The sequence below is a fragment of the Ornithorhynchus anatinus genome, chromosome 2 (genome assembly GCF_004115215.2).
Source record: "Ornithorhynchus anatinus isolate Pmale09 chromosome 2, mOrnAna1.pri.v4, whole genome shotgun sequence".
NCBI classification, from domain to species: Eukaryota; Metazoa; Chordata; class Mammalia; order Monotremata; family Ornithorhynchidae; genus Ornithorhynchus; species Ornithorhynchus anatinus.
The window spans coordinates 95,583,958-95,608,616 of record NC_041729.1 but is presented as its reverse complement, the minus strand read 5'-3'; the positions used below and the strand labels follow the sequence as shown (position 1 = coordinate 95,608,616).

The window sequence follows — 24,659 nt, the reverse complement described above, 5'->3', positions numbered from 1 at the left end:
TACAGTCTTGGCAGGAGAGAGTCACAGCAGAGGCCTGTCCATTCCATTCCTAGCTTGGCCATGGAATAGCGAGAAGGCAATCTGCTACAAGTCAAAACTCACCATTCTGGGCAGCAGTGGCATGGGGAGAGTCGAGGTAGAGACTCGTTTACTGCACAGAAGGAGGCAATGGTAATCACGTCCATATTTTTACAAGAAACTCTATGATACACTACAGAACGATGCAGATGAAGAGCGAGGTGTTCTGGGAGAGAGTGTCCGTGTGGTTGTTATGGCTTGAATGACTCTAGAGCATAGACAAGAACAGCAGCATTTCGCTCACTTGTTTGATTAGATATTAGTAAAAAACAATGACCTATAGAATCCTCTCTAATAAGAGCCCTGTATACAAAGTAAACCCTTTCCTCTCTCATTCCTTATATAGTCTGGAGTTAACTAAACTGCTCTACCAAAACGATGAGAGAGAGAACAAATCAAATCTGTAGTATATAAGCCCTTGAGGACAGGACATGTCTACCAACTCAAGCACTTAGTACAGTGTTTCCACAACAGTAAGCACTCAATAAATGCAATGATTGAATGAACTCATTGCATTTCCAACCACAGTGAGTGCTCAGCACCCAGTAAGCCATTAATAAAACAATTGATTTTATTGACTGAAGTCAATTTTCACACCTAAAACATTTGTAGTTAATTTTTTTTGAATGTTGAAAGCCCATTACTATCTACTCTAGTCAACCAGCCCTACGAATGGTGCATAGTCCGTTCTCATTTGCCAAATTACTTTCCAAGAGTTAGTACAGCTCTGCACACAGTAACGTTCATAAATGCGTGAATGAATAAATGAATATGAGAAATGTACGATCATCTCTTGATTTTAAAATGACTCCTCCAAGATATGCAATATGACTATTATGTACACATGACCCTTTATTTAGGCTGTTTTGGCATTCAAAGATGCCAGGGAACAGAGATTGATATCTCGGATTCACCAAACTTACTCCCAGACCCTCTCTGGAACTAGAAATTAGAGTTTATGATAGCCACCCATAAGATGAACCCATTAAATTTTCTCTTTCACTTCAGTAGTACATTAGTTAAATAATGAAACCCCGTAAACTGCTCCAGTAATATATCCTGCAGAAGCCAAGCAGCCTGTGATGGAATAGAATGTTTCTTGCTACATTATGACATCTCCCTGTTTTTGCCAATTACACAAGTTATAAATGGCTGTTAATCAGGAAATGCCATATATTACCCCAAAACTGCTGAAATAGGCCTTACGGCAAACTCTTGACAGCACTATTAAAATGGAGATTTAGTCATTTCTCCCCATAGTTCTGGGACTGAAGGAATAAATTGACAGGTAAGTATATTCTCTACCTAATGCTTTTCCTGTCATGGGTTATCTTATAAGCTTAGCTGGAATGAGCAAGCTACTGCCTCCCATTTATACACTCCCAAGACTTAGAAACTCAGCCATCTGGAGCAATGTCTTCCTTTTTATTTTATTTTTAATTTTTGAATGACATTTGTAAAAATCTCTCCCCTAGAGATGAACTTAATAGCATTGCACTGATGGAATGTCTGGATGATGAAATTCTTCTTTGATGTATATGAAGTTCAGCTCAAATTGCCTAAGGAAGAGTCATATAAAACTCTTTCCCGGAGGCATAACTTGTATGCTCTTCATTGAAATCACAATCTTACCTGGAGGGTGAGAAAATGAAAATTAAGATATTAAGACATCATAAACTCCACAGGCAAAAGTAGAAGCGGTCCTGTAAGCGAGCACCTCTGAGAGACAAGTGAGCATCTTTAATTGATGGGTTGATTATTTCATTGACGTGGATCATGAAGGGCATATTTGGAGATTTGTGTGAAATATGAGGCCTCCCAATCATTAAGTAGTAGCTCTTGGACCCTATGTTGTGCAGAGCATTATGTTAATTCTTAGCAAAGAGTACAGTTAGAAGTGAAACACATGTTCATCGACCTCAAGGAACTTACCCTTGCATAGCCTCTCTTCCTCTTTGGGTAATAAAGAAAGGTTACGACTGGTTAATACAGTTAGCTAAAATAATTGTAAAAACCCTCTTTCTCCCCTCCAAGACTCCAAGCTCTCCTCTTTTCTTTTGTAAACCAAGGGACTCAAGGACTCATGAAGACCTTTCTGAACTGATCGTAGCCTATTAAATATTGCTAAGAGGAACCTCTTAGCCTAAGAACATTTCTCTTGTTCTATGACGTAGAGGAAAATGTTGATTAAGTGTATTAAAGCCAATGTCATGGTTCTGATGATGGGAGTGAAATGGACAACTATTTGATGTTTCTGAGGAGACTCATTGATAATAACCACCTCTTAACCATTTTTAACCAAACATTTCTTATATCCTTGACAGTCATAATTTTCAAACTTTATCATGTTCTATTTTTATCTGAAATCACTATAGCATCTCCTCAATTTTATGAAATATAGAAAACAAGTAGAACAATATGATCCATTGTGCAATATGCAGAAGTTACATCAATCATTCAATGAATATTATTATGGGTTTTCTGTGTGCAGAGCACTGTAATAAGCACTGGGCATAAGTGCAACTGAGTTGGTAAACCTGGTCCCTGTCCACCAGAGCTTATAGTCTAAAGGAAAGACTGACAGTAAATTACAGAAATAGTTATGGCTGTGGACTAGGGTTTGGTGAATTCAATTGCTTAAGGTGAATTCCAAATGCAGTAGGTGAAACAGAGTAAAGGAGTAAAAAAATAAGCTTAGTCAGAGAATCTTGGAGGAGATGTGACCTAAATAAGGCTTTGAAAGTGAATAGTGGTGGCTGTCACGGATGAAGGAAAGATCCAAGCTACAAGGATGGGCAAAAGGTTGATGGTGAGTAGAGGAAATGTAGGTATATGAGTAGGTTGCATTAGAGAACAAAGATGTGTTTGTGTTGTGGAGATCCTGTGGTAACGTAGGAGAAAGCTTGACTGATGGCTGTAAGCTGATGGAAGTTTCTCATTGATGCGCAGTGATGAGCAGCGTGAGCTTTAAACGATTGGGAGCGTGAACGATGTTTTTTATAGAAAAAATGATCCGGGCAACTGTCACCCGTCGCCGGGGACAGCTTTCGAATCGGCGGGGAGAGAGAGAGAGAGAGGCTGGAGATGGAAAACCTGAGTTTTGTATAGAATTATTCCGCGGGTGGATTGAATTAATTATTTAGACGCGGCAGTCGGCCTTCCCTTTTGGGGGAAGTATGTGTTAAAGCTTCCCCTTTGGAGGAATTTGGTGTTAAAGCTCCCCTGATGGGAGGATTACACTAGTATTACTCGAGTGTGGCGACCAGGCCCGCCCAGGAAGAGCTCGTTAATGGTTTACTAACAACGTGTGAGGCGGCTAGTTCCCACCATGTGCGCACCCACTTGGGAGGAATCCACTTAAGCGTTCAATCTATTTATGCGCCGACCCCATTTAGGCTTAGATTTACTATGCGTAACACACTCGTGCGTTAAACTTACTTGCGCGTTACACTCGCTTGTACCCTACCCACTTACGCACTAAACTCACATGTGCATTGTCACTTATACATTGCCCGCTTATACACTAAGCTCACATATGCGTTACACTCATACATTACCCACTTATGTATTAACCCAGTTATGTGTTACACTCACCGTCCCACGATCCCTGTCTCTGTGCGTTGTTCCTGGTGGCAGAATGGCGTCTGGTGCTCGGACAGGGAGAGACACGTGGGTGCCATTGCTACCTGTGATCTTCCCAGAGAGAGACCCGAGCACCAGAGCAACAGGTATTTATTACCTTTGGTTTGGTCCCCACTTCCTTCCTGTTCAATCTCTGCCCCCTTCCGTTCCCTTCCCTTCCATACCTTATTGGGTGGCACGGAGGTGAGGACACCTATCTTCCCGTCCTGCTCCTCTGGCCAGAGAGGTTATTCACTGATGGCATTTTGACCTTTGGGTAGCCATCCGTGCAGGTCCACCTTGGCACAGCACACTGTGAAGAATGGACTGAAGTTGGAAGGAGACAGAAGGCAGGGAGGTCATCAGGGAATGCTGACACAGTAGTCAATGGGGGGCATATGATAAGTGTTTGGATGCATATATTAGCAGTTAGAATGGAGAGGAAGGAGTGAATTTTGTCAAAGCTGTGAAGGTCAATACTGACAGAGTTTGTGCCAATTAGAATATAATGGTTTGAATGAGAAAGATGAGTTGAGAATTAATACCAAGGTCAAGCCTTGTGAGACAGGAAATAGTGTGTTGTCTATAGAAATAGGAAAGACAGGAGGAGAATGGGGTTTGGGTGGGAAGGTGAGGAGTTCTGGTTTGGACATGTTAAGTTTGAGGTGTCATCCAAGTAGTGATTACTGAAGGCAGGAGGAATGTGTGTAGGACTGCAGAGAAGGAGAGAAGTCAGCCCTGGAGAAGTAGCTTTGGAAATTGTATATGGTGTGTATGTAAATATATACATATATGTGTGTGTGTATATAGGTATATAAACATATATATGACCAAATTTCATTTCTTTTAAGAAACTGAAGCTCTCCTGAACTCGGAAATAGGAGGAACTTTGCAATGTGAAGTCTACAAATGGAGAAATTCTGGGTTATTAAGTGCCCTTCATTAAAATAGTCAATGCAAAAAATTGCCTTTAATGGTAATTTGGCAATCTGTTCCTCTTAACCAGGTCTCTACAAAATGAATAGCAGTTCTAGGAACTCTCCACTTGTGAATGAGAATTCCCAGAAGACATTTATTTATGCCATATTTGTATTAAGAAAACAATTTAAAATGCATTTAAGGAATTAAAGAAAAAAACTCTAACTAGATGGAGTTTGGATATTCAAATCTGAGGACTCCAGAGAGAACAGAACTATTAAAATCCATAAACTGTGCCTGATGCTATGGTTACCCATTTGAGAAGTAAGGACTGAAAGCATGAGGCTTTGAAAATAAATGAGCTTAATTTCTAGACAGAGCAATCTAGAAAGCAGAAGAGGGAAAAAATACAGCCTCATTGAGTAGAGTTCCTGAAAGCCAGCCAAACACATCAGTATAATTACCAAGCCATCATCTAAGACACCATTGCTGGAAACTTTAGGGAAGGAAACTATTATGCATTGGATGCATCAAAACAATTAAGGGCTAACCTTGATTGGAAAAACAAAATAACCGTTCTGTGATCCGAGGACCTAATTCAAAAATATCTAGCCCTCCAATTTATTTGAGTCTTTTCCCACACACTGTTGCTAAAATGGTGCAAGTCAAACCCTTCGGGCCATCTTCAGCATGGCATTGTGGATAGACTGTGGGTCTGGGAGTCAGAAAGACCTGGGTTCTAATCCCAACTCTGCCACCTGCCTGCTGTGTGACCCTGGGTGAGACACTTAACTTCTCTGTGCCTCAGTTACCTCCTCTGTAAAATGGGGATTAAGGCTGTGACCCTCATGTGGGACAAGGACTGTGACCAACCTCATTAGCTTGTATCTGCCCCAGCTCTTAGTACAGTATATGTCTCATAGTAAGTGCTCCACAAATACCATACAAAAATAAAAGATAATGATGCTTAGAGAAAACTTCAGAATAGTTCCTGTGAGGGGGGTGGTAAAGAGTAATTCAGGCCTTGTTTGCATTTCAAGTTGTTTCAATACCCATATAGACCACAATCCATAAAATTCATCATTACTGAGTCAGCCCAATGGTCAATCCATCACTCAATCAATCACTGTTTCTTATTGAGCATGTTCTGTCCACTTGGATCCATTCTCTTTGGGCACTGGGTATTCACAACATCCTCAGCCCTGCTGAGGATTGATTGATTGATTGATACTGAGTATTTACTGTGTGCAGACCACTTAACCGACAACTTAGAAGAGTAGAATAGATCACAGTAGTATAACCTGCTCTGTGTTCTCTCTCCAAACATAGCAGCAGATTGAAGGAACTGTGTAGTGGTCAACTGTGTAATGGTGTCCTTCCTTGCAAGACAACACTCTTAGGCAGTCATGCTTAGAGGTGTTCCCTGGAGATGAGGAGGAAACAGCAGTTAATCTAAAAGCTTCACAGCTTCACAGCTCCAAAAAGCAACAAAGACTAGAAGTTAGATATACCTGCCGGAGTGAATGGTTCTCACTCAAACATTTATTAGAAAAATTTTTGCTTTAAAAATCAAATCCAATTGAGACTCTGAGATGTAATGTATATGTACAATTTGGTTCCTTCAATTGGTGCAGATGTCCAACTATGTTAAAAAAAAAAAAGGGAGTCATTCATTTAATAGTATTTATTTATTGAGGGCTTACTATGTGCAGAGCACTGTACTAAGCGCTTGGGATGAACAAGTCGGCAACAGATAGAGACAGTCCCTGCCGTTTGATGGGCTTACAGTCTAATCGTCTGTAAGAGTCCATGGGCTCTACTGAAGAAATTGATCCAACTACCATAGGCAGTGATGGCATAGGCAGGGAAGAGCACTGTACTAAGTGCTTGGAAGAGTACAACACAGCAGAATTGATAGATATTTTCCCTGCCCATAGTGAGTTTATGGTCTAGAATTGAATAACCTATTAATTTTTTTTTCTATCTGATTGCTGCATATCAAAGAGGTGCAAAAATGTCATACTATTTTTGATTACAAAATGCCCTCCCCAGAAGATCAGAATTTATTTTGATAAATGACTCTCTCCAAATTTAAGGCCAAAACACATTAGTGGAATAAGTGCATATATCTGAGGACCATACTTTGTGTATGTGTAAGGAGTGCATGAGTTATAAACTTGGGACCATCAAGCAACCATCTTTTTTCTGGGACTTCCTTGACCATACCATCCTTGAATTGATAGTAGTTGTTTCCAAAAGTGTTTAAAGAGCATGAAAAAAAAACCTGCATATAAAGAAAAACTTATCGGTGCCATAACTTTCTCATTGGTTGTGTTTTTCACATCTTCTGGATTTTTATATTTCTGTTCTTTTGACTTTGTTTGTGCAGTGTCCTCTCACCCCCATAAAATGTAAGATCCTAAAGATCAAGCTCTTAAGAATGGTCTTATACTGTACTTTCTCTTAGCACCTGTGTTCTGTTGATTTATAGATAAATTAGAATCAATGGGTTCAGCTGTCCTCTGGTCCTGCTACCTCAGCTCTAAACCACTAACTCGTTACTCAACCCCTATTTATTATTTAAGTTCCTGGAATGTCTTTTATCTTCTCCACTGTGGCTAATTTTGCCCTTTTACTCAGGAAACTACAACTAGAAAAATGTTACTTTCTTAATTTTATTTTAGTGATATTAGGCACTATTATCAACTGCCCTAATACTGAAATGGAGTGAATTATATTTCCATCTATGACAAATACTAGTCAGGAATTTTTTTTAAAAAAGGCAACATATGTAATATCTGGGCTCCAGAAAAGGTTTCTATTTCCTCTCACATCATCCATAAAAAAGGGAAATATGATCTAGAGTTCAAAATACAGTTAAGTGTCCAACTGTTTGAAAGGTTTTATCCAAATCCTGTTTTAAGTTATTTTTTTATCCTAGAGGAGGTACCAACTACTGTCCCATAGTGGTAACCTCAGGGTCATTTTAACATTTTTATTAGTGACTTGGTTGATGGACTAGAGAACAGACTCCCTGAGATTATTTGAGTAGCAGTGTGACCTAGTGGAAAGTGTTAGGGCCTGGGAGTCAAGGGAATTGTGTTCCAATCCCAGATCTGTTACTTGCCTGTTGTGTGACCTTGAGAATTTAACTGCCTCATTTCCCCATCTGTAAAATGGTGATGAAACACGTTCTCTTTCCTTCTTAATCCTTGAACCCTATATGAAACAGGAACTCTGACCGGATTATCTTGTATCTACCTAGCTGTAAATACAGTGTTATTAATAAGCCCTTAAATATAATAATAATATCATCCCCTATAGATTGTTAGCTCACTGTGGGCAGGAAACATGTCTACCAACTCTGTTATAATGTACTCTCCCAAATGCATAGTAAAGTATTCTGCACACAGTAAATGCTCAATAATTGTTATTGATTACTATTATTATTCTGGTTGGACCATCACTGAACAAAATCTCTATGACTTCAAAAGGAAGTAGGCATTCCTCAAGATAATATTTACTCTAGACTGTAAATTTCTTTTTGGGCAGGTTGGTTTGCCTACCAACTCTATTGTATTGTTCTGTCCCAAGCCTAGAGTAAGTGCTCTGCATAAATTAAGCACTTTACCACTGATTTTACAAATAAGAAACAGGATGAGATTCAGTGGGGGCAAATACACAGTTTAGTAACACTGTCGGTGCTCATTAAATATCATCACAACTAGTAGTCTTTCTCTAAAACCCACAGATTCAGTATTATTAGCAAAATCACCTGTGTTGTTTGCTCCTGACTGAGCAAAGTCTTTTCCCACCCCAGAAAACTCTTGTGTAGCTACGACTCTCCAATTCTTTCCTACGTAAGACAAATAGATGGCTTGCCTGATGTCAGTGAATTTACACAATGCTTTACGTAGCCATGTCCTTAGAAACCAGTGTGTTCCCTAGGGAGCCCTGATGAAGTTCAAAGTGTCAATCCATCATCTCCATTCCTGTACTAAAGGGCCAACTATTATTAGGGAACTGTTTCCAGTCGGTTACCCCATTAGTGCCAAAAACAAGAAGAGTAGGTATTTTTCCAAGGTTCTCAGAAAAAGACCCAAACGCAAAGACAGGTAAGTTTAACTTGCATGTGCCTTGAAAAAAATCCTCATTTAAAATTAGACCCTGTGAATGAGGAATTTTCTGCATGTGATTTTTCTTCTTGATAAAGTATGTATGGATTGACCTTTAAACAAAACCTGATCTTAATAGTATTAAAAAAAGACAATGACTTTTGTCTAGATGCACAATTTCAGTTAATAGGCCAACAGAGTAACTTTTGCTATTTTAAATTAGTGCCTAAACTAAAAAGAATAGTTACTGAGTCATTACAGACTATGTAAAAAGGTGATGTGTTTCTCTTACTAAAAATGATTTTCAATTACTAGAAAATGCACCATATTATGACTCCAGAGTAGATGGCCTCCTTTTTCTATGTAAAAATCATTTAACAGGTTTAGCTTAATGTAGTTTACCCCCTTCAATGTATTGAAAAATTATGTGATGCATTGTGGGTGATTTTAGAACAAAGACTCAATACAGGCATTTGGCAGTTCGACATGACAGCTGGTTTCCTAGGTGCTCATCGGAACTGAGTTTCAAAATTCCAAAGTCCTGCCATCAGTAATCTATAGCTCTTTCCTTCTTCCCAGAATCATTCTGCACACCTGCTTCTGCAGTCAGCTTCCTGCTGTTTAAAATCAATTTCACAACAGGATCTAGGCTGAAGCTCAGAGGGTGGAGATAGCCAAGAGTAAGAATAAACAATGAAAGATGCTTAGAAAACTGGCATTTCCCATTTTAAATGATAGCTTCTCTTCAACAGCCTTGTAATTTTGGACAATTTTGTCAAAGAAACAAAAGAAAATCTTCATTGTAAGAATTTTTTTCAAGGCAATTTTTGAAAACAATGATATCCCCCCAAAAATCCTTAAAATCTTTTGAAGATGATACTACAGACCGGGGAGCCTGCTGAATAAGGAGTTTAATGTTGGTATTTGTTAAGCGCTTAACAGTTAGAACAGTGCTCGGCACATAGTAAGCGCTTAACAAACATCAACATTATTATTATTAGCATTGTTCTAAGCGCTGGGGGAGATATAGGGTCATCAGGTTGTCCCATGTGAGGCTTACAGTTAATCCCCATTTTACAGATGAGGTAACTGAGGCACAGAGAAGTTAAGTGACTTGCCCACAGTCACACAGCTGACAAGTGGCAGAACCGGGAGTTGAACCCATGACCTCTGACTCCAAAACCCAGGCTCTTTCCACTGAGCTATGCTGCTTCCCCAGGGAGTTTAATAAATGATCCCCATTAATGAATGCTAGTACTGCTGGAATTTGTAAAGTACTCCTCCAAAAATAGTGATTGTTACAGTGGTGATGATGGAAATCATAAGTCCTCTAAGATACCTTCCCTGAAGCTCTCATTTCCCCCTTATCCATCCTCCCCCACCCCCCGCCCCTTATCCATCTCAGGGTCACACCTGGAGAGTTTCCAGTACTCTACCAGTCTCGACTCTGGGAGGGAGAGTCAAGCAGAGGCCTGTCCATTCCATTCCTAACTAGGGCAGTGGCTAGCGAGTGGAAGGCAATCTGCTACAAGTCAAAACCCACCTGTACTGGGCAGCAGTGGCATGGGAGTCAAGGATGGATACTCAAGTTTTCTGCTTGGAAGGAGGCAGTGGTAAACCATTTCCTTATTTTTACCAAGAAATCTCTATGGCTACGCTACCAGAACGATTACAGATGGAGTTGGGGCGTTCTGGGAGAGACACGTCCATGGCATCGCTGTGTGTCAGAGATGACTTGACAACAAAAGACAAGAGAAGACCCTCCCCTCTGTGTCGCCCTCTCAAATGTTTGTTATTTGTCCCAAAGCTCTGTACCTATCCTTACAGTCTGCCATTTTCATTATGTGTAATTTATTTTAATGCCTCTCTCCCCCACGAGACTGTAAGTTCTTCATGGACTTGGGCTGTGTCTACCAATACTACTGTATTTTATTTTCCCAAGTTCGTTTAGTGCCCTGTAGACAGTAAGTGCTCCAGAAATACCATTGGTTGATTGACTGACTAATTGAAAACAATAATAACACTGGTGAAGAGGATGATAATGGCAATGATCATAGTGATGGAGATGATGATTGTAAGATACTTCAATCAATTGATGGGTCAAGTGTGTTCACTGAGCACTTACTAAGGACTTGACAACTGCAGTATAGCAGAATTGGTAGACAACTTCCTTGCCCTTTGAAGTTTACATTGTTGAGATGAAGACCAACATTAATATAAATAAATAAATTACAGATATGCACACAAGTCTTGTAGGGCTGAGTTTGGGATGAATAAGGGGTACAAATCCAAGTTCAAAAGTAATGTAGAAGGGAAAAGAGGTAATGAGGCTTTATTTGGAGAAGGCCTCTTGGAGGAGACATGATTTTAATAAGACTATGAAGGTCGGGGGAGTGAATGTCTGTCATATATGAAATGAGAGAAATTTCCAGGGCAGATGAAGGATGTAAGTGAGGGATTGGCAGCAAGAAAAGTGAAATAGAGATACTTTGAGTAGGTTGCCATTAAAAGAGCAAAATTCATTCATTCATTTCATTCAATAGTATTTTTTGAGTGCTTACTATGTGCAGAGCACTGTACTAAGCGCTTGGAATGTCACATCGGTTAACAGATAGATAACAGTCCCTGCCTCTTTGTACGGGCTTAAAGTCTAGATCGGGTCGGGAGACAGAGAGACAAGAACATAGCAAATAATAGAATTCAAGGCAAACTAGGTTGCAGTAAGGGAATCAGAGAGAGTAAGGTAGGGAGGGGAAAAAGTGTGATTCATCAGTCAGCTTTAAAGCACTCGGATCAGCTCACCCCACCATCTTATCTCACCCTCACTGGATCTCCTACCTACAGACCCTTCCCTTCAACACTCCGATGCCTCTAACATCCAGTTTACTCCACTCAGGTCTAATCTCATCTAGTTCTTGCCCTTAGACCCTTTCCCATATCTTTCTGCCAACCATATACACCAGCTGACTACTCTCACCTTCAAAGCATTTTTAAAGTTACATCTCCCACAAGAGGTCTTCCATTATTAAATTCTCATTTCACTGCTTGCTCTCCCCTCTGTATCATCTATGCGCTTGAATTTGTGGACCTTTTGGGCAATTTGAGTATTTACCCACTCTCAACCCCTCGCCAACTTATGTGCATATCTTTTATATTATAAATTATTGTATCTATATATTGATCTGTCTTCTTCCATCGTCGGTAGAACGTAGCTTTAGTGAACAGGGAACATGTCTGCTCACTTTGTTGTATCTTTGTCTCCATTAACTTAGTACAGTGCTCTGTACATAGCCACTCAATAGCATCATTGATTAAGTGCTTAAAGCCAATTTTAAGGAATTTGGATATGGAAGGATGGGGCAGACGACTGAGATTCATGAGGAGTGAGGGGATATGGACTGAACTGTTTTGTAGAAAAATGATCCAGGCACCAAAATGAAGTATGAACCTAATTGGGCAGAGACAGGAGACAGGAAGGTTAGCAAGGAAACTACTGCAGTTGTCAGAGAAGGGAAGCTGAGCTGGGGCAAAGAGTACTTAATTGGGAAAGGCCTCTTTGAGGAAGTATGACTTTAATAATTCTTTGATGGTGGGGAGAATGGTGATCTGGCATAAATGGATGGGGAGGGAGTTCTAGGTTAGGGAGTTCTAGTTCTAGGGTACATGGGCAAGATAGACAAGATCAGGGCACAGTGAATAAGCTGATGCTAGATGACAGGAATGTGTAGGCTAAGTTGATAGTAGGATAAGTGCTTGGATCAACATGGTAGCAATTTGGATGGAGAGGAAAAGGTGGATTCGACCAATGTTGTGAAGGTTGGACCAAATGGATTTGGTGACAGATTGAATATGTGGGTTGAATGAGAGATGAATCGAGGATAATACCAAGAGTAAAGGCTTCTGAGACAAGGAGGATGGTGGTACTGTCTGCAGTGATGGGAAAGTCGGTGGGAAGATGAAGAGTTCTGTGTTGGACATATTAAGCTTGAGGTGTCAGTGGAACACACATGCAGAGATGTCCTGAAGGCAGGAGGAAATCCTAGACTGCAGAGAAGGAGAGATATTAAGGCTGGAAATGTAGATTTGGGAATCATCCACATAGCGATTGTTGAAGCCATGGAAGTGAATGAGTTCTCCAAGGGAGTGGGTGTAGATGGAGAATAGAAAAGGACCCAGAACTGAGCCTTGAGTGACTCCTGCAATTAGGAGGTGGGAGTCAGAGGTGGCAAGAACTCTGTCTTTTACTTCCCAAGGGCCAAGTAGTTTTCTGCACACCTGAATAATAATAGAGTGACCAATGATGTCAATAAGGATGATGATGATAATTGTGATGATAGTGACAATAATGATAGGAGAAATGCCTTAAATTGCAAATACCATACGATATTATCCCTTCATTCCTGGCAGTATATGTTTTGAGAGTTGAAATGTGAGTTTTCACTTTGTTAATTTTTGGGTTACAGAAAATGAGGATGAACTGGGAAGCCTGAAAGCCAGGCAGCAAAATGCCAATGAAAAGAACAGTGGTCTTCACCGAGCTTTGAATGATACACTGGACAAGCTGTCAGCCATTCCAAATGGTAAGCTGATTATTCATTCATTTATTCATTCATTCAATCATATTGAGCACTTGCTGTGTACAGAGCACTCTACTCAGCGCTTGGGAAAGTACAGTACAACCATAAACAGTGACATTCCCTGCCCACAGTGAGCTTCCACCTGCTGTCTCTGAGGATGGCTCTAGTTTTGGTATATTTTCCTCAATCTTCCCACTTTCTTAGGTGGTTGCTGTCCTGGCACATAGTAACCACTTAACAAGTACCAGAATTGTTGTTATGTGTCTTAACCACAGTTATGGATTTGGAGATTGGAAAAAAACTAACCAGTTCCCAGGTTCCCTTGGCATCCAATAAGCAATGTGACCTAATGGAAAGAGCATGGTCCTGGGAGTCAGAGGACCTGAGTTCTTATGGTGGCTCCACCAGTTGTCTCTTGTGTGACCTTGGGAAAGTCATTTCACTTCTCTTTGCCTCAGTTACCTCTCCTGTAAAATGGGGATTAAGACTTGAACCCCATATGGGGCATGGTCTGTGCCCAATCTGATGATTCTATCTCTACCTCAGTGCTTAGTATAGCACCTGGCACATAGTAAGCACTTACCAAATATCATTTAAAAAAATCCTACTCCTAATTCTTGGAATCTTTAGATGCATATTTCAATAGCCCAGCTACTGTTATATTTATTCTCCTAAGAGCTGCTTTTTGAAAGTGTGAAGACCACAAAGATTGCAGCTACCTACCAAAAAATAGTTTCTAAGGTAACTGTGTATAGCACCTTGAATGGAATGTTCTGTTTCTGAATCCATCAGGTGATAAACATAGGGAACTCATTCTTATAAGAAGCTGGGTAGCCAAAGGCATCAGCAGTTTCAAAAGACGTTTGGCTAAATTCATGGATGAAAATCCATAATGGCCTACTAGTAGGAAAACTAGGGGTGTAGTGAGAAAAGTAATGGATGGTCCATCCCTGACTTGGAGGATAGATGTCACGGAAACCAGCAGTCACACTGGTCCTCTGAGTAACCTTTTGTACCATGGTTAAAAACAAAATTCCTTTCTAAAGGAAAGGTTCTGGGTCTATGGCTCTGACTCAGTAATGGCACTGTTTAAGATTTTAGGTTCTTAGGCACACTATATTGGCAGCCCAGCCATTTTAACAGGATTGTCTCAGGAAGGGCCAAAATCCAAAATAGCCTTAAGGCTCCAAAATGTTTACTGGATTCCTGGATTAGGATACTATGGCCCCTTCTCTCCACTTTAGTTACAACTTAGAAGACCCTCAAAGTTTATTCCTTTTCAGGAATATTTACCCTCTGTTTTATATTGACATTGTCATCTATACAAATGTAGAAGACACTGTTGTTTTCTATTTGTATTGTGAACTCATATACGCTTGGGTGGAAATTATGTGGATGCATAGAGCTAGATACAAATATCTGTAGCTACTATTATGTAATTTTCACTTCTGATAATATATGTAGAGGTTTCATGATTTTGGTGTGATCCGTTAATGGGCTGTATCTTGTTGATGGTTTTGGTTGATGTTTTCAAATTAACAATGGTATTTATTGAGCACTTACTGTGTGTCCCACATAGGGCTCACAGTCAATTTCCATTTTACAGATGAAGTAACTGAGTCACAGGGAAGTTAAGACTCAGTAGGCAAGGTGTAGAGCCAGAATTAGAACCCAACCTGGTCCCAGGCCTGTGCTCTTTCCACTAGGTTACCTTACGTATGGTATTTTATAAACCAAATGGGATTCTAATTTTATGATATACCTCAGTGGTTGTCTACACCCACTGCCTCCACTTCCTCTCCTCGAGTTCTCTCCTCGATCTCCTCCAATCTGATTTCCATCCCCTTCACCCAACAGAACCTGCCCTTTCTTAGGTAACCTTTTCCTTTCCAAATCCAGTGACCACTCTAATCCTCTTAGACCTCTCAGCTGCCTTCAACACTGTGGATCACCCTCTTCTCCTTGAAACATTATCCAATATTGACTTCACTGACACTGTCCTCTCCTGGTTCTCCTCCTAGTTCTCTGATAGCTCCTTCTCAGTCTCTTTTACAGGCTTTATCTCTGCCTCCCAATTTCTGACAGGTGAGGTCACTCAAGACTCAATTCTAGGTCCCCTTCTACTGTCTATCTAAACACCAACTCCCTTAGAGAACTCATTTGCTCCCATGGCCATAGCTACCATCTCTAAAGAGGCGATTCTCAAATTTACCTCTCCAGTGTTGACCTCTCCTTTTCTGCGATCTCACATTTCCTCCAGCCTTCAGGCCATCTCTACCTGGATGTTCCACCAGCTCCTCAAACTAAACATGTCCAAAACAGAACTCCTCATCTTTACACCCAAACCCTGTCCTCTCCTTGCCTTTCTCATTACTGTAACGGGAAACATTGTGGCTTAGTGGAAAGAGTCTGGGCTTGGGAGTCAGAGGTCATGGGTTCCAATCCCCCCTATGGCCCTTGTCCACTGTGTGACCTTAAGCAAGTCACTTCACTTCTTTGTGCTTTAGTTCCCTCATCTGTAAAATGGAGATTGAGACTGAGCCCCATGTGGAACCGGGACTGTGTCCAACCTAATATGCTGTATCTCCCCCAACACTTAGTACAGTGCTTGGCACATAGTAAGTGCTTTTCAAATACCACAAGTATCATTACTATTACCGTAGACAGTGCCACTATCCTACTGAGATCACAAGCCCATAACCATGGCATTATCCTCAACTCATCTCTCTCATTCAACCCGTATATTCAATCTATCACAAAATCCTGTTGGTTCTACCTTCATAACATCACCAAAATCCACCCTTTCCTCTCCATCCAAACTGCTCCTATGCTGATCCAAGCACTTACCATACCCCAGGTTGACTACTGTATCATCCTCCTGACTGATCTCCTTACCTCCTCTCTCTCTCCCCAGTCCAAACTTCATTCTGCTGCCCAGTTCATTTACAATTCAACAGAACATTCAGTCCATGTCTCCCCCATCCTCAAGAACATCCCAGTGGTTGCCCATCCACTTCTGCATCAGAGACTCCTTACCAGTGACTTTGAACTCACCCCCTGCTACTTTACCTCTCTGATTTCTTACAGAAGCCCAGTTCACATGCTTTACTTCTCAAGTGCCAGTTTGCTTTCTGTGCCATGATCTTGCCTATTCCATCACTGACCACTTTCCTTTGTCCTCCCTCTGATCTGGAACTTCCTCTTTCTCCATATATGATAGGTCACCAGTCTCCCCACCTTCAAATTTTTATTAAAATCACATCTCCTCCAAGAAACCTTGCTGGATTAAGCCCTCCTTCCTCTTACTCCTTCTCCCTTCTGTTTCACCTATGACTTAGATCCATATTCTTTAAGCACTTGTATTCACCTCACTCTCAGTGCCAGAGCATTTATGTTCATATACATTCTTTTTCTCTTCATTTTAATCTATCTATATTATCTATGTCCCCCTCTAGACAGTAAGCTCATTGTGGGCAAGGGACATGTCTACCAACTCTGTTGTATTGTAAGACCTTAGTACAGTAAGCTCAGCACAAAGTAAGCACTCAATAAATACCATTGATTCACTGGTTGAAATCAATAGTGCCTCCATTTTCTTGTGTTATTTTGATATGGTTTTCAGTCCATATTTGTATAGAAGTGTGTGACTCTGGTTTCTCTCCTGACTGGGAAATGAGCTAGTAGTTCAATTTTTCTGTTACTCTCCCTATTACATATGTTGTGCTCTTTGTGACCTTATGGATGGTAGACTATAATTATGTGCTACCCTGTTGATGCTTGACCATTGTCAATACCTAAATTGGCAAACTTCACAACCCAGAGAGAGTCCCACAAGAATTTGAATCCCAATTAATTATAACTTTTCCACATGGGAGTGCAACTCCACTCCAGATTAACAAACTCTAACAAAAGTCTGGAATCTTAATTATACACAAATTATACCAAAAGATGGAAACACTGAGATGGGAGCTCATTGTTACATCCCCTAGAAGAACAAAAAAAATCTGTGAAATACCATATGACTCATAGGTTGGAACAAACCTCGACCGTACAGGTGAAAGAAATTTTCTGAATCCAAGACTGTACTGTTGCAATAGGAAAAGGACCCAAAGCAGCAGCATCTTCTCTGGAGCAACAATCAATCAATTAATCAATCAGTCATATTCACTGAGCATGTTAGCTTCTTGTGGAGAGAGACTGTCACCTCCCAAATACATCAGACGGTGCACATTAAATGCTATTTTGACTACTACTATGACTTTTAGTTGTACTAAAAGTCACTACTACTTTTAAACTCTGCAGAACACTATGCTAATCACTTGGGAGAGTACAACAGAGTGAATAGACATGAGGCCTTCCCACAAGTAGTTTACAGTCCAACAGGGAGCAGGGGAACTCTTTAGCATTAGCTTTAAGGCACTCGTTCACCTTGCCCTTTCCTATCTTCTGTCACTGATTTCCTACTACAACCCAGCGAACACACTTTGTTCTTCTAATGCCTATCTACTTACTGAAACTTGATTCCATCTATCTCCCCGCCAACCCCTTATCCATTCTCCTCTGACCTTCCTATACAACAGACTACCATTCTCCCAACCTTTGAAGCATTATTAAAATAATATCTCCTCTAAGAAGGCTTGCCTAACTAAACCCTCCTTTCTTCACTCCCTCCCCCTTCTGTATTGCCTGTGAGCCTGGATTTGCAGTCTTTAAGCACTAGATGTTTTCCTCACCCTCAACCTCACAGCCCTTATGTACATATCTGTAATTTATTCTAATGTCTAGCTTCCTCTTTAGACTTAAACTCCGTGTGGGCAGAGACATGTCTATTAATTCTGTTGTACTCTCCTAAGCACTTAGTACAGTGTCGTACCTGCAGTAAGCACTCAATATATAGCACTGATTGATTGATCGATAAGGGACACAGAATACAGCATCATTCATTCATGCTGTACTATTAAATGCTCTATGCACTGCACTCTTCTAAGAACTGGAAAAAAAATACAGATTTGAGAGTTAGACCCGCTGTCTGGCTAGCAAAGGGATTCTAATCTAAGACTAAAGGGGACAGAAGAGCCTGATATCAGCTTGGAAGGAACCTAAAGCATCATACCAATGAACTAACATAGAGGCAAGATAATGAGGGAAAACATTTAAAGATCAACATGCCTTAATAGAATAAATTACAGCCACAGAAACTTGGAAGTCTCTCTTGCAATACGAAGACATTCAAGTCCCACCCCACCGCAGAATACTTCCTATGAGTCTATTTGCTTCAGGTACCCAGGCATCCAGATTGAGGCAGGGCAATTGTTTCTCTCCTGCTTTGAGTTCATTGAGAACATCCTCGTGCCAATAAGCCTAAAGTAAAATAATAATAATACCAATCAGTCACAAGGGGATAGAGGTGCATATCCAAATCAGCACACATCTCTCTCCTTTATAGAACAAGGCAGACAATAGCTCTAGACAAACAGCCACCCTGGAGATAAACTGAAATTTGAATGAAACATCAGCCAGAATAAGAGAGGACACATATGTTGAAAATATGAAGCTTCTCCGTAGCTCTATTTATAGATATGTAATTAATAGATATTTGGATATATTTACTCGTAACTTAGTGTTCACTAAAACACTCTGTGTGCTATGCTAATATTTTGATTGAAAATTTCCTAATTGTTTTCCCTACCTATTTCATATTGCTTGCTCAGTGAAAAAGCAAGTAATGTGAATGAAACAGGAAATGAAACGATAGGTGATCATGAACATAAACCATGCCCTGGATCATTTTGTATGTTCTCTCTAGTAAATTCCTCAGGGATTCAAGCTCATGCCATTACAAGTGGAACAATGCAGTCCAGCACATCTCACTTTTCATTTAGCTCCAGGAGTTCAGATGAAATGGAAACCCTAGTTTTGTAAATCATGTAGATTCATTTTCCTTTAATATGTTCAGTAGCAAATCAGTGTTCACTTGCACCATAGGCATTGGGAATAATCACCATTATTTTAAACTAATCAGATATTTATAATAGAACTTCCAGAGAATCAAATTTAATCAAAAAAATTACTTCATTTTCTTACATGTGAATGAAGCATAAAGTTCAGTCTTTAGGTTGGTGAAGATAGCTCCTGGGGTCAACTAACCCTAATTGGTTTGTATCAAGTAGAAATTAAGCCACTGTCCTCCTCCTCCCATCTCCCTTCACCCTCCCTTCACCTCACCCACCCTCACCTTTCTCCTCTACGGCCAATAGATACTGCCACTAAACTTTTAGCCGTCAAGGACAAGGCCCGGCAGGCCAACAGCACGGCAAGAGATGTCCTCTCTCAGGTCAGAGACCTCAACAAGAATCTCACCGGCCTGAGGAACAACTACAACAAATTGGCAGATGATGTGGCCCAAACAAATGCTGTGGTGAAAGATCCAGTGAAAAACAGTAAGAAATTCTACTTTATTCCATGTTTGGCATTTACTTCTCCAGCACCCAATCCCAGCTATCCTCCCTCTCTAGGTTGTAAACTCAATGTGGGCAGGGAATGTGTCTGTTATATTGCTATATTGTCCTCTCCCAAGTACTTAGTACAGTGCTCAGCACATAGTAAGCTCTCAATAAATACAATTGACTGACACTGCCTGTATGAGAACTTGTAAGTACATCCACCAATACCACCTGTCCTTACTAAGGTGGTGGCAGCCAGGACAAAGATGATTAAAACTTCACTGGGTTTCTTTTTACAAAGGCTTTTCAATGCTGGAGTGTGGCAGAGTATTGCAGGCTACAGTGAATTCTCTGAGGATTAGGTCAATGAGATGCCCGAGCGGCTGAATCTACTACTAAATGAGAAGTCAGGAGGTTAACATCAAAGTGGTAGACACACGGGATCAACATATTAAAAGTTTGTTAATGCAAAACTAAAGACCTAGAGAAAGATTTTCAATTAACTAGAGAAGCAGTGTGCCTAGTGGATAGAGCACGGGCCTGGGAGTCAGAAGGACCGGTGTTCTAATTCCAGCTCCTCCACTTATCTGCTGTGTGACCTTGGGCAAGTCACTTAATTTCTCTGATCTTCAGTTACCTCATCTGTAAAATGAGAATTAAGACTGTGAGCCCCAAGTGAACTGTATCGAACCTGATTATTGTCTCTCTACCCCAGAGCTTAGTACAGTGCTTGGTCCATAATAAGCACTTAAAAAATACCATTGAAAAAACTGGATTCACATTATTTGTTCATTCTGTTTTCAAGCAGACCAATAGACCTCTAGTTGAATGGGCCCAGCTAAGGTTTCAGATAATATTTGATTTTGAACAAATGAATGTAACTGTTCCTTATGTATTTGTCAGAATTCTGAGGGACCTTTGCACCAGTTAACTATCAGTAGCAATTCAGTTGTCATTATGAACATAATGAGTGCCAATATTTATTTTATTGGGAGTGGAAAAAAACACTAGGTTTTAAAGTGGTTGTTTGAATATAAATTCTTACCAAACCAAGTACTAGGTTATTGGATAGCTGTGAGATTTACAGAAATAATACCTAACTTGCCAAGTGTCATCAATGGTCAATTATGGAATCTCTTTAAGCTATAGTTGCAGGGGTTGTCACATGTTCTATAGACTTTAGAAAATAATTCTGATCAAATTTCCCTTTTCTTTTCCTTTTTGCCTCCATGTTATACCTACAGAAATCAGTATGTATATTTTTATTTCCATTATGCTTTATTGCCTCTCTAAAATGCTTCTGCCTTGCTTATTGCCTCATTTGTGCTGTTTTGTGAATTAAATATTGAATTAATCTCAATACCATGGCCATAATTCTCTGCACATATTCTTTCTGAAAAGAAACTTTCTACACAGAAAAGAACTATATTTTGGTTTATTTTGATGAGTGCTTGTCATAATTTTGTCTTTTAAGATATCTTGGCTGCCTATTCCATCTCCCTATGGCTCAAAATGTGTTACTCCTCAGAAACAAAGACATTTCTTATTCAGAGAACAGACAGCTCTTATCTCAACTGGGTTTTAGAAGGGCTGTACTGGAACAGAATGATGAGTTGTTATGGGATTTTTTCCCCCCAAAGATCTCATCTGTAATCCCTTTATTAATGGGCCACCTCAAGTCCTGAGAGAATACTATTTGCATGAGAGGTGTTAGGTTTTAGTGGTTTAACTCAGAAGACAAGGAATCAGAGGACTTCAATAAGTTAACAATCCATACCCAAATAGAGCTCCTGGGTGCTTCTCTTACCTATAGCCTTTGAATTCATCTTTTTTAAGTACTGTCATCTTTTTGCTTGGTCACAGCCATCCACCACTAAATTATTTTCAGGAGCTTCAGGGAATACTGGAAAGTCAAGGGAAGAAAAAAAAAGAAAGGAAACAATAAACCACTGAAAGTTCACAAAGTCAGGTGAAATCTGCAGTTACCCTGAATATTAGGAAAGAATAAAATGGGGTCTTTATTTAGACTTGGAAAATGATGATTCAGGAAGGATTTTTTTTTTCCCTGCCAAATGTGTTAGTAACCATTGTCAATTGATCTGGGGTCATTTTAAACATTCCATCAGCATAGAATTACCGAACACATGAATAGTTTTGCTTAAGACTTGTTTTAATAATTAAACGAACTAAATGTTCTTTTTCAAATTAGGCTCGTTTCACTAACCTCTATTACCAATAATTCAGTGTCAAACATCAAGTACATATATTCAGAGTGTTACATAGAGTTCATTCCTGGGCATGGTGCCATTTAACACTTTCATCAGTGATGTGATGAGCAGGTCCACTGAGTTTCCTGATGGCAATAAATCTTATGGGTCTGCTAACACTTTCTGGAAATGCCTTATTAACCAGGAGTAGACTTATCCACTAGGAAACTGACACTGGTAAATTTTAGTCCTAAAATTGGGTAGTATGAAAATTATGATAAAATTAAAACCATGAAAAAGCTGAATTTAACACATTGAATTGTCTGATCCAAACTAAAATCCAGGGACATATTAATTAATTCATTAAATTCCTTCATTCAATCACACATATTAAGTGCTTACTGTGTGCAGAGCACTGTAGAAAGTGCTTGAGAAAGTACAGTACAACAATTAAGAGTGACAGTCCTTGTCCACAGCGGGCTAGGGGGTAGAGACAGACATCAATACAATTAAGCACACATTTCATTCAATAGTATTTATTGAGTGCTTACTATATGCAGAGCACTCATAAATAAAATTACAGATATATACATAAGTGCTGTGGGGCTGGGAGAGTGGGGAAGAGCAAAGGGAGCAATTCAGAGTGACAGAATGGAACAGGAGATTAGGAAAAGTTGGGTTTAGTCTGGGAGGGCCTCTTGGAGGAGATGCACCTTCAGTAAAATTTTGAAGATTGGGAGAGTAATTGGCAGATTAGAGGAGGGAGGGCTCTCCAAGCCAGAGTTAGGGCGTAGACCAGGGGTCAACGACAGGACAGGCAAGATTGAGACACAGTGAGAAGGTTAGCACAAGAGGAGCAAAGTGCGCAGGTTGGGTTGTAGGAGAGAAGTGAGAGAAGGTAGCAGAGGGCAAGATGATGGAGTGTTTTAAAGCCAATGGTGAGTTTTTGCTTGATATGGAAGTGGCTAGACAAACACCGGAGATTTTTGAGAAGGAGGTGACATATCCTGAACGTTTCTGTAGAAAAATAATCGGGGCAGCGGAGTGAAGTATGGACTGGAGTGGGGAGAGGCAGGAGGTTGGGAGGTCAGCAAGGAGGCTGATGCAGTCATTTGGGTGGGATAGGATGAGTGATTGTATTAAACGTGGTAGCGGTTTGGATGGAGAGGAAAGGGCAGACTTTAGTGATGTGAAGGTGGGACAGATGGGATTTGGTGATGGATTGAATTTGTGGGTTGATTGAGAGAGAGGAGTCAAAGATACTGCCAATATTACAGGCTTGTGAGACAGAAAATAACGAGGAAAGTTGCAACTAAACCTTCAAATCTGGGATTGTAGTCAATTGTAACTCAACTGGCGCTGGAACAGGTGTGACCACCTGCAGGGATTTAGGCATGATATTTGGCTGGTTTGGGCACTGAACCTGCTCACAGACCTTTTTCTCCCCACCTGCCCCTGTCCCCAGGGATATTTGATAGCAAATATGAACATTTGAGTAAAGTCAAGCCATTTAGATGACCTAAAGAAAGTGTAAGTACAGAATCTTATCCTTTTTTTCTTGTTTGACAGCTCATACCAAGCAAGTCTAGACATCAAATGCCACAGTTATGTCACAATAACAGTCTTCCAGTCCACAAACTCTTCTTGAGAATGTTGGGCTCTGACCTCTGCCTCCATGAAAAGTGGGATTAAAGGAATTGGACTTAAAAAATTTGTGCAGCCAAGGAGCACTGTGGAAGCATCTTCCTTGGAGGATTAAAAGAGGGCTAGATGGCCAGGTTTCAAATATAAGCTGATTTACAAGGAACCTAGTCTGAAGGATGGTGTTGGAGAAATTTTCAAGAATGTTCCCATCAGTTTGAGTTTATTATTAAAGCAGAGATTAGGCGCAAAGTCAAAAACTGGATTTGGCTCCTCATGCCATCTGCTTTCCATGTTACTTTCAGTCCTAATTAACAAAACAGTGATTTTGGTCTATCATTGTGCTGCTCTGGCTTCTATAAATCTGGGTTAATCACCTAATACTTTAACTATGCTTAGTAATGTCTAAGGAGCTGGGGGCAAAGTTTCATCCATCACCTATGTAGTATGCTGAACTGCCATCCTAATTCCTCTTGCTTTTGATTTTCGTTTCATGAAGTTGCAGATGCAGACGCCACTGTCAAAAACTTAGAACAAGAAGCTGATCGACTGCTAGATAAACTCAAACCAATAAAGGAACTTCAAGATAATCTAAAGAAAAACATTTCGGAGATAAAAGAACTAATAAACCAAGCCCGGAAACAAGCCAATTCTGTAAGCACTTTTTTCTCCTCAATGTCAGTGAGTTATTGGTGGTTATTGGGTGTTTTTTTTTTCTCATCAGTGAAGCTTTTCACTAATAGGCAAAGATCGGTTGGATGACTATAATGCAATTCTCCAGGCAAACTATGGAAATAGTAATGATTCCTAAAATCTTCTAAGGATTCAAGGTCTGATTAATGACCCTTTATTCTCAGAAAGCATAAGGAATTCTACAAAAAGAAAAGCCCTCATTAATTTTTCATTAGCATTTATAATTGGCCTGTATATTGGCATATAGGTCTTCAGGCATAAATAGGTTTATCATCACTCAATGGGGTATAGCATTCTAGCTTCTTGGGAAGGCACCTGGGTCTTAGAAATTACAATTCACTTATATTAGCATGATCATCACTATGT

At 40.1% G+C, this 24,659-nt stretch overlaps 1 protein-coding gene and 1 non-coding gene across 2 annotated transcripts in view; both read left to right on the top strand.

Moving 5' to 3' along the window:
* The window catches only part of LAMA2 (laminin subunit alpha 2), a 586,243-nt gene that overhangs the window by 477,799 nt on the left and 83,785 nt on the right, over positions 1-24,659 (top strand). Inside the window, 4 exon segments of the mRNA XM_029049645.2 lie at positions 13,196-13,312; positions 19,567-19,749; positions 20,997-21,002; positions 24,100-24,254. Of these exon segments, the coding sequence (XP_028905478.1) occupies positions 13,196-13,312; positions 19,567-19,749; positions 20,997-21,002; positions 24,100-24,254 (461 nt within the window).
* LOC114809916 lies at positions 10,128-10,265 on the top strand. The gene has a single exon (XR_003757687.1). It is a non-coding gene; the product is annotated as a small nucleolar RNA SNORA7 (small nucleolar RNA).